This window comes from Eucyclogobius newberryi, unplaced genomic scaffold (genome assembly GCF_026437365.1).
Source record: "Eucyclogobius newberryi isolate DKJ021-1_F unplaced genomic scaffold, fEucNew1.0.hap1 SCAF_21, whole genome shotgun sequence".
Taxonomy (NCBI): Eukaryota; Metazoa; Chordata; class Actinopteri; order Gobiiformes; family Gobiidae; genus Eucyclogobius; species Eucyclogobius newberryi.
The window spans coordinates 8177734-8193885 of NW_027315846.1; the positions used below are offsets into that span (position 1 = coordinate 8177734).

Sequence of the window (16152 nt, forward strand, 5' to 3'; positions counted from 1 at the left end):
TTTGTTTTGTTTTAAATGGTTCCAATAACCAATCGTATTTCATCATCATACTGCTCTTGTTCATTTATTTTGTTGTTTTCCCTCTCTGTCTGGTCTGGTCTTATTTCTGTATTTGGTTTCTTTACTGTAAAGTGTGCTCTAAATAAAGATTATTATAATTTCTTGGTTGAACAGGCCCAGTCACAACCCACCGAATTAGTCCCTGTTCCAGTCTATGTTATTTTGTCTTAATTTGCTGTTGATAAACACGGTTTCACAGTAAATGCTTTCTATTAAGCTCTGTTAATAACTGAATGACGCATAAAAATAAAGCACTACTACCAAATACTATAGAATCGGGCAAATCCAATAAGATTTAGCTCTTTTAAGGTAACAGGGAAAAACATGATATAGTTCTTATCAGTTAATTTTCTATTTCTGCTCTGGGTTTTTGCTCTGGTTCCCAATATTTGAACTGTGCCATTGATAAAGGTCAACCAAACATTAACCCCCAAGGTCCACTGACGACACAAACTGCAAAGAAAAATATTTGTGAACAAAGTTTCGCTCTGGTTTGTGCTCAGCTTTATCCCAGCTCAACGATAACACACAGGAAAATCTCCTCCATTGCAATCTAGAGTTTTATACACTAACTTTATGTTGCAACTAATTAAATCCATCTCAGCTCATTAAAAGAAACGGTTTCCATTTTATCTGCACACATTGAACATAGAATAAAGTAGAATATTATAGTTAAGATTTTTATAATGCACAATGTAATGAAGAATTTATTGAAGAACACTTTTAGATTTAGTAAGAAAATTCTAATATTGCCAACATTTTAACAATTTAAATACAATTTGAAGTGTGCCATGTATGCATTCATCATTAAAAAAAATAAAGAAAACAGACTTTAAATGGCATTTTTATTGTATTTTTAAGTGAATCTACATCTTACCTCTCGTGTCCCAGTCTATGCGACGCAGGGTGAAGCCATCACGGGATAGTCCTGCTCGTGAATGAAGCGCTCATGTCAACAAAGAGGTAAAATCATTAGCTTCTTCTTTTGAGTCGCCTTTTCAAACTTTATCTGACAATCACTGCGATACTCCTTCTTCATCCTGTCGTGTCATGTCTAATCCCACTTCTTGACGAGCAATCAAAAACTCTTAAAACTCCTGGCGAAGAAAAAATATATAATATGAATTAAATCACACCAGAAAGTGACAGTTATAGTCACAATTGGAACAAAAAAATCCTTAAATCAGGTCCAATTCAGTGTTATCCGTGAATCAGCGCGTAGCATTGACGTCCACAGTGCTAATAGCTTTTTGTGTGTTGGAAGATACTGTCAGAAAGTCTCTGGGTTGGAGCGTGGAGGGTTGAAAACACACACTACTGCATTCCTATGGCAGACGGTCACACCCCAACCTCACCCATTCAGCTCTGCGTGTGTGTGTGTGTGTGTGTGTGCGTGTGTGTGTGTGTGTGTGTGTGTTTGTGTGTGTGTGTTTGTGTGTGTGTGTGTGTGTGTGCGTGTGTGTGTGTGTGTGTGTGTGCGTGTGTGTGTTTGTGTGTGTGTGTTTGTGTGTGCTCGTCAGATCATCGGCAGAAACCAGCAGACTCTTACATAACTGCAGTGACATCAGTAGCTGTCATTTTGCTCCCCCCGTTGATATTGTCATTGGTGTCTTGAAACGATGGCCCCCAGGACTTGAAACGATGGCCCCCAGGACTTAATCTTGAATTATATTGTAATAATGTAATTGGCGGGGACGTTGGCAGAGCGGGTTTCTGGTTCCAATCCCGGACCCCTGCAGTATTTCCCGTTAGATCTGGGTCCCGCCTCTAGGACCAGGACCCCCTTCAGGCAAGACGTGTTTTCTTTTTTTACTAGATAAAAATGTTCAACTTCTTCTGTAGTTTACCCACATTCATCCAAGACAAAAAAAATGTCATCGTTTAATGTTTTCTTATAAACTTAGAAAAATGATGCCAAAATTGCACACATTTGGGACATATAGATAGAGATAAGGATGAGATAAGAATAGACTCTGGATAAAAAAAATTGACAATAATATTAGATGCAAAAACTATTTAAAAAAAATGAAGAGGGGATTTATTAAAATATCTACGAAGAGAAAAACAATATTGTATTCATCATTTAAACGTGTATTATTTGATTTAGAATATTGAATTGACCCGTGGAGGTAATGAATATTTTCTTCTTGAACTAATGTATAATGCATTCACTGTTACAAATGTTTAGTTTGACCAATTAAGAATATTTCAATTTATTTCTATACAAAATTGTGAGTCAAACCAATTGATTATTGAAACTGAAACTCAGTAGGATATTCTTGGTTAAATAAAAAATAACAAAAACGAAATATTTAATCTAATACACACAAAAGGTACTGTTTTTACTGCCCTTTTGTGGCTGGGTTAAAATCTATTGCCTTATCTCACAATGGCACAATTCGCTTGGAAGTTTTTGGGGATTTCCTTCACAGTTACGGCAGTTATTAACTATTACATGTGGCGACTAATAACAACATTTCACATACTAATAGGCTTGTTTTGCTTTGTATCTTGTTTTATTTAATCATGGACCAAATAACCTTTGCGTCTGAAATAAAGTAATGGAGATGAACTGAATTGAAAAGTAAAAGTTGTGTCACAGGTTTTGCTTTTCACTGAAACCATCACCTCACCAGAAAAGCACCTGAAACATCACCAGACCTTGAGTGGAATGTGCCAAAGTAAAGATTGTGGGAAACCTTCATATCGTCTGCCCATGTGACACTGGGTGAGGTTGTGTGAGCATAATTGATACTGACACTGATACTGACTCAAATCTGAAGCTTTAAAGGGCCAACGGCAGCTCATTCCTGTCACATCCACTGAGCAGAACTTTGTCCTCGCAGGGCTGTCAGACAACCGCGCTGTGATTGGTTAGATTTTCATAGTGGGCGGGGTTCATTTGATTTTATTCCACTTTTTGTGCAAAATTGCTATCAAAAATGACAATTTCAGCAATTTCGATGAACTTATGACAATTGTCAACACTGCGCTGCCAGTGTACTGCGATAATCTCCATAGCAACAGCGTAGCAACAGCTGTTTGAGTCCACAGGGGGAGGGGCATAGAGTGATTCAGCGGTAGAACGTCTGAAGCATGAAATGTCCGAGCCTAAAAAGAAGTTTGTTCTTGTAGCTTCAAGATCAAGAACAAACTTTATGCTTCTTATGAGGTACGACTTGACCTTTTACTCCCTTTTCTCATTCACTCACGTGTCGGACCATGACAGAGAAACAACTGTCAGGGTTACTCACAGGCAGTTGTTTTCTACTATCTGTGCTAAAGTCTGGGGAATAAAGTCTGGCGGTAATGCAACACTCGGATGCCAATCGCCATAAAACAACAACAACAACAACAACTATCTGTGCTGCTTTTACGATACACATTATCAATAAAGGATTTCCTAAACTAGAACAGATAAAAGCCATGTACAAACCCTTAAAAGCTTTTCAATTATCAGGAAAGAGATCAAATACAGTAGAAAAAGTGTGAAACAAAGATGATGACTTTACATGAAAGACAATGTGCTGAATATCTTGACCTTCAGTATAAAGTTAAGGACTTAAATCAAAGATCAGATCCGAAACATCCACAGCAACGTTTGGCTTTATTTGACAGGACACAAAACAGCTTCAATTAAGATAAGATAAGATAAGATATTCCTTTATTGTCCCACATGGAGAAATGTCATTGGTGCAACGCAGGTAGATACAGAGGTAGATACAGAAGAAAAGAACAGATCACTTATAGGAAGTCTGAAAAAACATTTTCAATAGAAGATCTCCTATAAACAAAAACTCCCATAGACAAAACCCAACAAGGGATGGAGGGGAAAAAAATGCGCCAGTCCTCTGTACTCCGCATCATCGTCGTCCGTGATGAGTCCGACGATGGCAGGACTTTGGGGGACATTTTAACTATTTGAAAAGGGGCTTTATATCTGGATTAGACTCACAGTTTCGCTGCATTGTGCTGCACCCTAGCCACTACGCCAGGGGTGGGCAAACTACGGCCTGCGGGCCACATACGGCCCGTTTGTCTTTATAATCCGGCCCGCCAAACATGCCAAGTAATATTTTTGCCCGTAGGCATCTGTCTGCACTTGTATCCTTAATAAATATGATGTGAAATTAATTGAATAATAGATTCAATAGCCTATATTTGACAGAAAAGTGATATTTAATTTAATTTTTTATTTTTTTGTCTTTTCTTTTTTTAAATTTAATGTATTTAATTTATTTAATTTATTTAATTTATTTAATTTATTTAATTTATTTAATTTATTTAATTTATTTAATTTATTTAATTCATCTAATTTATTTAATTTATTTTAATTTTAATCTTATTTTTATTTTATTTATTTATTTTTGTTTTTTTATTTTCCTTTTATTTTTTTTCACACCAATGATAGCGGGCCGGCCCTCCCCTACTTGCCTGGATTTGAATATGGCCCTCGGAGGAAAATACCTGCACAACGTCATCCCCCAGCATTGCATTTCAACCCTTTTAAACAGTATAGTTCTGTTGCAGTCCACCACTAATCCTCTAAATCTCCCCCATCGTCTCTACAGGCGCAGATTTGCAGCCTCGCTTGCATCAGTCTGCCCCGGGGCGGCTGTGACTACAATGTCTCACCACCATCGAGTGCGGAGCGGAACGACTCACGCGACGGGAAATGTCTCTGAGTGACCGGAACGGCGCCATAGAAACGCATCATAAACTGTGACTCTCGCGCTGCTGTCGTTTGCGTCAGAGGTAATTGTCTCAGACAGACGGGGCAGAAGTGATGAGTGTCGTGCGTTTAATGATGTGTTATTAAAGGGAGGATGGGTTTATCCGCGCAGGGTGTAGTCACCGAACTGTCTGTCAGCGCTGACTCACTCGCCACTGACAATTATGGGTCAGGAAGATAACAAGCAAAATGTGGCGTATCTTTTATGATTCGCTCCGTCGGTCTGTTGTTGTTTGAGGTGATAAAATGTGTGGAAAGAAACGGGGAAGCGACTCCTGAACGTGAATCTACAGCTCGAGATCTGGAGAAGGGGCCCCTGGGTGCTTCTTTATTGACCCAAAGTGAATAAAAATGCTTATTACAGTTATTACTTTATGAATACAGACACGTGGATTAGCTATAAAACAACCTTTACAACCTAAATAACTAAAATATAAAGAAAAGAGTACCGTATTTTCTGGAGTATAAGTCGCACCAACCCAAAAAATGCATAATAGAGAAGGAAAAAAACATATATAAGTCGCACTGTAGTATGAAATGCGGTTGCAAGTGTGAAAATAACAAATAATATCACATATAAGTCGCTCTGGAGTATAAGTATATAAGTATAAATATAAGTATAAGTCGCACCCCGGCCAAAACGATGAAAAAAGATGCAACTTATAGTCCGGAACATACGGTATTTTCCCATCTGTTATGCCTGCAATGTCTTAATGGACAAAGTTGAGATTTTTGCATTAATCAAATGGTGTTTTTCATTCTTTCTACTTGAATCACAACTGAACAGCTCTGTTTGGATTGTTTTTGCATTGATATCTAATTTTGTGATGTTGTGACCACTGGAAAACTTGGCCCCAATAAAGTTTGTGCCCCCAATGTAAGAAATACTATTGGCCCCTGGTTGTTTGTGAATTTACATCATATTCAAGTTCAAAATGCATTGAATTATCCCCAAAGGAAATCACTACAGGACAGGAGATCAGCTTTGTGTATGTGCTTTAGGTTTTACTCATTAAACGAGCACTTAATACGCGTTCTAATCAATATTTCTCCTCCAGTACTTATTAGCGCGCTGAAAGCCGAGCCTAATTGCATTTTAGACGTGTGTTAGCCAAGATATTTATGCTCGAATGTGTTTACCTCGGGGGGAATAGACTGGTTTGGTCTTCTCTGCGACTACGGACACAAAATGTGGTAAAAAAATGACAAATCTAATTCGCGGACGACCATTTTGGGGAATCTAAGGTGCTTTGGTCGAGAGACGAGAAACCTGCTACAAACCTGCTGTCGGAGAGATGTGACCCTCTCTCATTCTATCCTTCTCTCTCTCTCTGCCCTCCTCTCTTTCTCTCTTACCTTCTCTCACTCCTAACCTCTCTGTTCTTCCTCTCTTTGTCTCCCTTTTCTCTAACTCTCTCTCTTTCTCCTGTCTCCCTCTGCTCACCCCCTTCTCTCTCTCTTTTAATTATCTCTCTTTTTTCTCTTATCTCTCACTTCCTCCTCTACCCATTTATTTCTCTTTTCCCTCTCTCTCTCTCTCTCTCTTCTCTTCCCCCTTCTCTCTACTCATCCTCTTTCTAAACCTTTACTCTTGTTATCTTTATTTTCTCTTCTCTCTCCCCGACTTCTTTTCCTCCATACTCTTTCTCTCCCTCTCATTTTCTCTTTCTCACTTACTCATTTTACTCTTTGCCCCCTTCTCTCTCTCCCTCTCTCTCTCTCTCTCTCTCTACTCATCCTCTTTCCAACCCTTTACTCTTGTTATCTTCATTTTCTCTTCTCTCTCCCTGACTTCTTTACTTCCGTACTCTTTCTCTCCTTCTCCTTTCTTTCTACCCCTGATCGCTTCGTTTTGTCCTCTCTCGCTGCCAGACTTTCTCACTCACTCGTTCCTTTCACCCCTCTCTTTCCCCCTCTCTCTCTCTAATCATCCTCTTTCTAACCTTTTCCTCTTGTTATCTTTATTTTCTCTTCTCTCTCCCTGACTTCATTTCTTCCATACTCTTTCTCTCCCTCTCATTTTCTCTTTCTCATTTTACTCTTTGCCCCCTTCTCTCTCTCTCTCTCTCTCTCTCTCTCTCTCTCTCTCTCCTCATCCTCTTTCTAAACCTTTACTCTTGTTATCTTTATTTTCTCTTCTCTCTCCCCGACTTCTTTACTTCCGTACTCTTTCTCTCCTTCTCCTTTTGACTCTTTGCCCCCTTCTCTCTCTCTCTCATCCTCTATCTACCCCTGATCGCTTCGTTTCGTCCTCTCTCGCTCCCAGACTTTCTCACTCACTCGTTGCTTCCACCCCTCTCTTTCTTATCTCTCTCTCTCTCTTTCTCTCTCTCTCTGTGGTAAATGTGATGGAGTCAAGTGAAATTCCTACATGACACGGCGTTCTCCTTCAATCCGTCAAACACGAAAGGGTGAAGTTATTTTGACTCCTGGTCGGCTTAAACAAACCCATTATTGTTCAAACTCTCAGATGACCCCATGTGACCCCACGGAACTGACACTTGCAATAACACACGCAGCAATTATAACACATCATACCAATTTACTGTTCAGCCTGTTTTTAATTGGCCTGGACTTGATATTAATTGGCTGGAGCGGGGATGTGGAAGGTTAACTTTTCACTGACGGACACATATTGAAACATGCACGGAGCGGAGGCCCACGGGTACAGGACAATGAAGTGAATCACCACAGCTTTGTAAGGCTGGGGACATTCATGTGTGGTGTATATGTATAATATATGTTAAGATAGACAAAAGGAAAAAGAAAGATGAAAAGAAAATGCAGTAACAAGTAGCACTTTCGGTCCCGGGCTATAATTTGGACACCTCTGGGCGTCTGAGCTCGTGCATTCCATTTTAAACACGTCAAATCAGGTGAAACTAGATTTTTTTAGGATCAGATGTGAAGAAAATAATGTGTTAACAAGCCGATGAAGACAAATTGTAATATCATCAATGCTTTGTGATGATCGAAATGAGATAAATGTTTTCAAATTGCCATATTCTTCTTCTTCTTTGGTGTTTTATGGCAGTTGGTGTTACATTAGTTCTATAGGGAACATATTTTCTGCTGTTTAGGTCTACTTTATAATCAAATCAAAATATATTCATTTTATTATTAAATGTATTAAATATTTACTCTTAATTGTAATTTAAGAGTTGATTTTTGAATAATTGGCTGTTCATAATGACACTTTTTACAGGCTCATACTGTGAATGATCAAGTGTGCTGAAAAAGTGGCGTTTACTCCCTCTAGAGGCCGTTATGTTCATTACAATCAAATCAATCACAATGTTATAGCTAGAAAATGTTATAGTGACAATCATATGGCATTAATTTAGTGCTCTGGGACTGTATTATTCTAAACCAAGGTTAAAAAATGAACAAATAGCAGCTGGTGATTTGTAAAACAACAGTCACACACATGTTGTTGTTTGTTTGTATCTAGTACTTTATCATGAAAATAGCAAATTCACTCAAAGTCAGATCTTTTAAAGAATTGTATATTGTAAGAACGATACCCTGTTGGAGACATATTTAGGGACTTTTACACATATAAGTAACATATTAACAATAAAGATAAACTAATACAATCTAAAAGAGTGACCACAAATAAACAAAGGACGTAACAAATGTAAACAACAACATGGGTCACTTGTCCGCGTCTCAAGAAATTAGCATTTGACCCATGTTAGCAGGACACCCACATTTACAGCACGTCATTGCTTTTTGGCACCGCTCATTATGTCATCCGTTCCTTACATCCACATGCTCCAACGCTTATCTTATCTTATAAAAATGTAAAAAATATAGTTTGAAATCTTGTAGAAGAAGAGCTCACATCTTTTCCAAGCTCAGACACGTGTGCTGTTTCAGTAGTAGTACTTTTGATCTCCATTTAAAACATATACACATTATAATACTGTTCATCACACTGCTCATACCACAGCCTTTAATTAGCATATTTTTGGGATATTTTTTAGCTCAATTGACAGACATTTTTAATACCAAATTATAGTTATTTCTTTATTAGACATTGTGGTCTTATGCTATTTCTGATAAAGCTCAACATCGTTCTAAAAACTGTTCAGGGAAGGTCAAATTTTGTCAAATGACTATCTAGGTATTTTTTTTTAGTTTTTGAGAACTAGTCTGCACTTTTATGCACTTTTTGTAGTTTTATAGGTATTTATTTATTTGGTCATTTGTGCCATTTTGAAGACTTTTGCCCATTGAAAAATCGTTAATTGGTAGAACAACAATGCTCCTGGACAGACATCTTCTTGTAAATGGACTTAAAATGTAGCAATAGGTGATAGTATAAGTTAAACAAATCACAAAATGTTTCTTTAAAAAAAATATTTGGCTAATAAAAAAAAAGAAAAAACATGGCTATTGGAATAACACAGTACATCTAATTAACTAGAATTGTTTCTTTATATGGAGCTTCATGGAGAAAGTCAGTGTATGGAAGAATCAGCCTCCTGCCATACACTTCTTAAATGGTCTGCTTTGTCTGGAATATTCCACAATGTTGTATTATCTATCTCAGTGGAAACAAGCAGGCGGCAAAATATTGTAATTTATTAAATTATAAAACCCCTGTAATTTAAATAAATTGAGATAGATAAGTTTAACATTCCATTCAAAGCAATAACGTACCAAAGGAGTCACAATACTAACAATTCAAACTAAATTTCGATACTAACAAATAGGCTCGATGCTCGATTCACATTCTGACACCACAATGACACAAATTTTAAACAAAATATTAGTACTTTGTGTGTTATAACGTGGTCTTAAACTAGTTCTGACAAAGCTCATGATTGTAAAACTGTTCAGAAAAGGTCCTATTTATGTGATTTATTTAGTGTTTTTTCCCCTAGTTACTTTTGATAACTACCGTATTTTCCACACTATAAGGCGCACTTAAAAGCCTTTAATTTACTCAAAAAACGACAATGCGCCTTATAATCTGGTGTGCCTTACATATGGATTAATTATGGTTGTGATTACTGACCTCAAAGCGATTTTTTGTAGTACACATTTTGTTTCACTTGGTGCGCCTTATAGTCCGGTGCGCCTTATATATGAAAAATGATCGAAAATAGACCATTCAGTGGCAGTGCGCCTTATAATCCAGTGCGCCTTATAGTGCGGACAATACGGTACCATGGAGACAAGCAGATGCTGAATCCGCTGGGGAAAAGTAACGCAGTGCACCTTTAAACTTTGGGAATAGCAGCCCTGCCTCCTTGATTCAACTCTCTCCATTTATCTGGTCTCATGGCATTAAGAGTACAGTGCCTCGGCTGAAAATAATGACAAATAGTGTTACCGTTACATAATACAAAACACGGTATTAAAAAAAGCGGCGTGCACTTATCAGAAGAGTCCGTGTGACTTTTAAACGTGGAGGCTTCAACACAAAAACACAAACCAAATCCCTAAAAACACGTCACAGGCTGGTGTCCGCGGTCTTGTTCTTGGGACCGCTCGCAGCGTTGGCCACCGTCGCCGTGTCGGGCTGAGCGTCTCTGCAGAAGAACACGGCGGGGTTCTTGCACGCCCACATCGCCACCTCTCCGCCGCCGCCGCCTCCACCTCCGCCTTTCCCCGGACTCGAGTTGGACAAGCGGCTACTGTTGTTCACTCCGACCCGGCTCACGTATCGGTCCCTTATCCTGTCCGCCTGATTCAACCTGATCTCCCTGTTCTGGCCGTGGCTCGACAGGTACGCCGCGATATTTCTGGTCCGATATCCCTCCTCCCTGCTCCTCCCCAGCAACATCGAAATATTGGGGTTCCTCAGAGCGTAAATCAGCGGGTTGATGGCGCCGTTGGCCCACGCCAGCCAAATCGCCACCGTGTCCATCGCCGGGTTGAACGTGTAGTCGCCCATCGCGGTAATCAGCCCCATCAGACAATACGGCCCCCAGCAGAAAATGATGAAAACGATCATGATCAAAACGGTGGTCGCCGTGCGCATCTCGCTGTAGAAACGCAGCAAGTACGCGTACGTGGTGACCGGCCGGACGCGTATCTCGGAAAGTCGTACCGTCTTGCAAATGTTGTAGTGGCAGAAGCACATCAGAGAAAATGGCAGTAGATAGCAGACTACGATGAGACTGACGCTGTAGGCCGTCCCCATGCGCGACGTCCCCGAGTGGAAAACATACATACAGTGATAGAAACCCCGTTTGTGGATTTCCGTCGGAGTTCGAACGAGCAAATACCAAGGTAGCGAAAAGACGATCGCGGTCAACCAAACCGCCACGAGGAGCTGGGTGGCTTTCTGTCTTCCGATCTTGGCTTGGGGCTGCCTCACGATGGCGTAGTATCTATCGAACGAAATCAAAGTCATGGTCAGCGTGGAGATGATGCCGAAACACGTGTTGAAAAAGCCGTTGGCGACGCAAAAACGGTCCCCGAACATCCACACGCCGTCCTTGCTGAACAGCATGACGAAGGAGAAGGGCAGACAGAGCACGGCGGTGAGGAAATCCGACAGCGAGAGCGACATGATGAACGCGTTGGTCACCGTCCGGAGTTGCCTGTGTTTTATGATGACAATGACCACGGCGGAGTTTCCCAGGCTGGACAGGAGGAAGATGGAGAGGAGGATGAGGGCCTGCGCTGTCACGGCGATGCCCCGGAGGATGGAGTTGGTCTCGGCCGCGCTCAGGACAGAAGGCGTGGGCGAGTGGCGGGCGGGGCTCAGGCCGCCGCCCCCCTGGAGCGCCCGCAGGTCAGACTGGTTCCCCTGGGTCACCACTGTCGCCTCTGTGGTGGCCGTGACCAGGCTGGTTACTATGGAGACCAGCCTGAAAACAGGAAAAAAGGAAAAAAATTAAGTGTGTGCTGTGTAAAATTGAGACGGTTGAACTGTCAAAATGCAGCAGTTCATGAACACATTTGTGGACACAGTCTAAAGCCCTTGAGACTTTTCTGTTGTGGATATTTCTTTCATAATTCCAAGCAGGAGGCAAGATTATGTTTATGAGAGAACATCTGTATTATTGTCCAAGAGGATGTTGTGATGTCATCTGAAACCCAGCAGTGCATGGGTCTGTTATTGCAGTCACACCATTTGAATCTAAATATTATCTTTAGAATGGGGAAAGGTCCTCACTAAATCCTTCAAATAAAAAAGGATTATTATTTTGTCCCCTGAATTTGACATCATCAGAATCAAAAACCAACTAGCGCCATTAATAATTCATAGCACACACATCTGTTTATGCTGTGAATTTCTCCTCTGCGAGATTAAAACGTTCAGTCTTATCTAATCCTCTGAATAAATAGTCATTTGTCTTCAAAGAGGGAAAATTATCCAAGCATTTTTGACCGTGATGAATTTGATAACCAAACACAACCTCTTCTTCTTTTGTGTCAGTAATGTCCTGAATCCTCTCCCTTTAAAATTAATATGTGTTTTGCAATTGGATTTTTGGCCATACAAAATAATTAAACATTGAAAAAAATCAATCAAAGTAATTAAGTTGGTTACACAATAATGTGTTCTGTCTGTGGAGAATTATGTCCCACTGCATATTCTGTTATTGGCAACATCCCATTGTATTCCTCTGTCGTTATTGTTACTGTCCGTGATGTGGGACTTAATGGCACTTGAGCTACAACCTGGTACAATGCATCGTTCCCAATAAGGTTAGAGTATTATGTGCACTGCCCCCGTCTCAAATACATAAACAACAAATATATAAACCTGAGAATAAAACAAAAAAAATAACAACAAAACCAGTAGAACAGCCCAGGATTCTTCTCCACTCGTTTCTTTGGTGCAAAAATAAAGGTATTATTATTATAATTGTTGCTTTGGATCAAAATTAGATTAGACAGTATGACATCATTAATAAAACTATTTTGAAAAGCTGGAAAAAAGAGCTGAATAAACAAAAAAAGAGCAGTGCCATCGTCAAAACAAGGGTATAAAGCAATATATCTGCACTTCAGTGGTGAGCTTTACTGCCCTTTTTGAGTGATAAATCCTTGCACCGCAAACAGGACATTTACAGAAGACATTTCATATAGATTAATTGCAATAACACGTTAATATTGTCATTGGGATTATATACATAAAAAGGCGCTCTAAACAATAAAATGCACAAACTTTACGTTTAATGCTCAGGAATTAATTATAGTAAGAAAATAAAAAGCTAGTTTATCATGATACCGTATTTTCCGGACTATAAGTCGCACTGGAGTATGAAATGCGGTTGCAAGTGAATTTACTGAATGCGTAAATTCAGCCTGGAAGACCTAACTCCACCCATCTACATCAAGGCCACCTGCTCCCCAACTCAACCAACAGTCCGGCCTGTCCGTCTGTGGGAGTTCCGATCCCTTCACCACGGAACTCCTCCGGGTTTCTACTTTTTCCCATGGAGGTTTTTGTAGTTTTTCTTGGCCGAGAAAGAGGGTCTAAGGACAGAACATCGCCCCTCGCACCTCCTCGCTCCCAATCAGCGTACAGTTGGTCCCATATTAACCCCCGCGCAGTTGGCTCGGCCGCTCCCGATCGTTCTGCGACCCACCACCTCCCCCTCTCCTCCTCTGCATCTCTAATCCTCTCTATCCTCTCTTACCTACCACCACCAGTCCCCAGACCCGGGGGGAGACATCTAAACACGATCATATTACGGAGCGCCCGTAATCGCAATGTCTTCCGCCGGGGTCTGAGCACCAAATAACTTTCGTAATAAAGCCTGCTAAACCATCCTCTCTGTGTCTGTCTGAGTCTCTCCAGGGTGAAATAATATCACGTATAAGTATGAGTATATAACTATAAGTTGCACCCTGTCCAAAACTATGAAAAACGTTATAGTTATAAACTTATAGTCCGGAAAATACAGTATTTATAATTTGAACCGTCACCGTCAGATTGCAGATTTGTTGTGCTTTGTTATGGTTAATATCTCTGTAATTACTGCCCTTTTACATGAAATAAAAACTGGCACAAAATTAAGAATCTGTCAGCATAAATAAACAAAGAACAATAACGTATTTATTCACAGTAGCTCCATTATTCAACCCCAACAAGGCTCAACACTTTGGATAATTCTTGAAAAAAAAAACAGTGACCCGTTGTTGGCATGTGGTATTCGGGTGTCATCAGAGGTGTTACCTGGGTATGACGGGTGCGAGGGTGCCGGGCTGGTGGTGGGTGCCGTTTGCCTGCAGGGCTGTGGTAACAGACGGGTCCATCACGACAGCGCAGGGACCGCGGGGTCAGACTCATCCCGGACTCGCAGGCGTTCATTCAGACCCGAGCCGAGCGGAGACACCGGCGTCCTCGATCCAGACGCAGCCGCGAACTACGACCCCTTCATCCACTACTTTTCACGGATCCTACAACACAAACGGAGAGAGTGTAAAGAGAGTGTATACGGAGAGACGGCTCGTGGTGTAAGCTCAAGGCAAAAGTAGAAAATGGAAAGTAGGGATGTCGAGATGTCTAGTATTAGTGTAACGATTGTTGTGAGAATAAACATGGCGATTTAAAGAATATTCACGATTATTAACTTCAAGACCAAAACGACAACATAATCCTACATTTTCTTTCCTTCTTGTTTTCTTAACACGTTACCGCTCCTCGATGTGACACGTGCTTTATGAAATCAAACTTTCTGAATGATTAATTTGACATAAACAGCAAGATAAAAAAGCACTTTACGTTCAGGTTTACTTTTTTTGAAAGGCTGAGCAGGAAATACTTCATTTTGCTTCTAAAATCATCTTTTTTTTTTACTGAACTAAAAAATTACCATTGTAAAAAAAAATAATACTTAAAAAAGTCAAATATATTTTTCTAAAAATGTCACAATTATATATTTTTTAGTCTTTAAGATAAGATAAGATAAGATGTTCTTTTATTGTCCACACATGGGGAAATGTCATTGTTGCAACGCAGGTAATTACAGAGGAAAAGGACAGATAACATATAGGAAGTTTAAAAAACACTCTTAATAGAATCTTTACGATTATATTGTGACCTAAATAATCACGATTATCGATTAACATAATAACTTGACATCCCTAGTGGAAGTTGTTCCATCGCACAATAGAGGGCGGGCGACAAATATTAATATTTCTAAATTGTTTTGGAGAATCCCGATAACAATAGTAAACAATATCATGTCAATCCAACAGAAATCTATTAAAACCTGATGTGAACTGTCTGTAAATTAATTATAAAGTCCAGAAATATTACAGTATTCACTTACTTGGAAGTTTACAAAAGAACTTTAAAAAAAAATGTTAATCAGCTTGTTAATCAATGATATACTCCATTTTAAAATGTTGCATATCTTCAAAACAACTACTTATATCATGTAAATATACTTCTCACCTCTAATACTCAATTGTCTGTCGTGGTTCTGGTTCTTTACAGACTAAATACTGTACGTCGTAGTTTTGCGGCATTTTCATTTTCATACATGGTTCATTGCACACATACAAATAATGTAAATACAAGTAAAGCTAAATATCAAAAGCTCAGTATGGATTTTTATACCACAATAACAAAAAAATTATTTCATTTTCAACACAAAATATCGGTAGTTTTTTTTATATAATTTGATGATGATGATATTGATGATGATGATAATAATAATATCATCATCATTATTATTATCAGTTCTTATAGTAGTTCTGATATAGAAGAAGCCCATTATTTCGCTTTGTTCTGTTTTTGTGTGCGTTTTTCAAGCATTAATGTGTATTTCTTTGAGTATTGATTAATATCTTGGTATCCATTAGTGACAATCCAAAAAGCTACAGCTAACTATGGAAAAAAAATACAGATTATACTGATACTGATGAAGGGATCAATTGCACAGCCCAAACGTCTAGGTTCGTCCCCTTTAATCGAGTCTTGCACGACAATAAATGGGTCAGAGCCTGAAACAAAAGACACAATTTCCCTGATGACCTTAAGACTAAAGCTGTGGCCACTGAGAGGTCACCGACTGATGCCAACATTGATCTTTCATGTCATAAAACATTCATTCATACAGATTCCCTAAACCTGCACGTAAGCCGATTTCATACTGAGATTTCCAAAAAGCTCGAACCACCTGTTGCCCCGCAGTATAAATTAATTAACGTAAATAAATCTAAAGACTTAAAAAGACAGATGTTTTATTGCAACATAAATAAATACAATATAATATGGCTCGAATTAATATAAATATGACTTTTACCAACACTGATGTTTTACGCTATGTATAATAAATTGTCTCTGCATTGATAATAACACATTGCTAATTAAAAAACCTATTTTGAAACATTTTACATGAAAATCTAATCATTTGGACTGTAAGATTGTGGTTTTGACA

At 39.3% G+C, this 16152-nt stretch overlaps 1 protein-coding gene across 1 annotated transcript; it reads right to left on the bottom strand.

Annotated features, from left to right (window-relative positions):
* Window positions 1-9957: 9957 nt before the first annotated feature.
* On the bottom strand, window positions 9958-14133 carry gpr135 (G protein-coupled receptor 135). The gene is made up of 2 exons (XM_072458107.1): window positions 13941-14133; window positions 9958-11619 (listed from the first exon to the last, which is right to left on the bottom strand). Exons 1-2 carry the CDS (start codon window positions 14018-14020, stop codon window positions 10254-10256), a joined length of 1446 nt encoding a protein of 481 aa, XP_072314208.1. The 5' UTR covers window positions 14021-14133; the 3' UTR covers window positions 9958-10253.
* Window positions 14134-16152: the final 2019 nt, after the last annotated feature.

Excerpts from the sequence above, each read along its gene's own strand:
- gpr135 (XM_072458107.1), bottom strand. The coding sequence starts at position 14,020 with ATGGACCCGTCTGTTACCACAGCCCTGCAGGCAAACGGCACCCACCAC. Across the intron at positions 11,620-13,940 it reads CTCGCACCCGTCATACCCAG|GCTGGTCTCCATAGTAACCA; the intron begins GTAACACCTCTG and ends TCCTGTTTTCAG.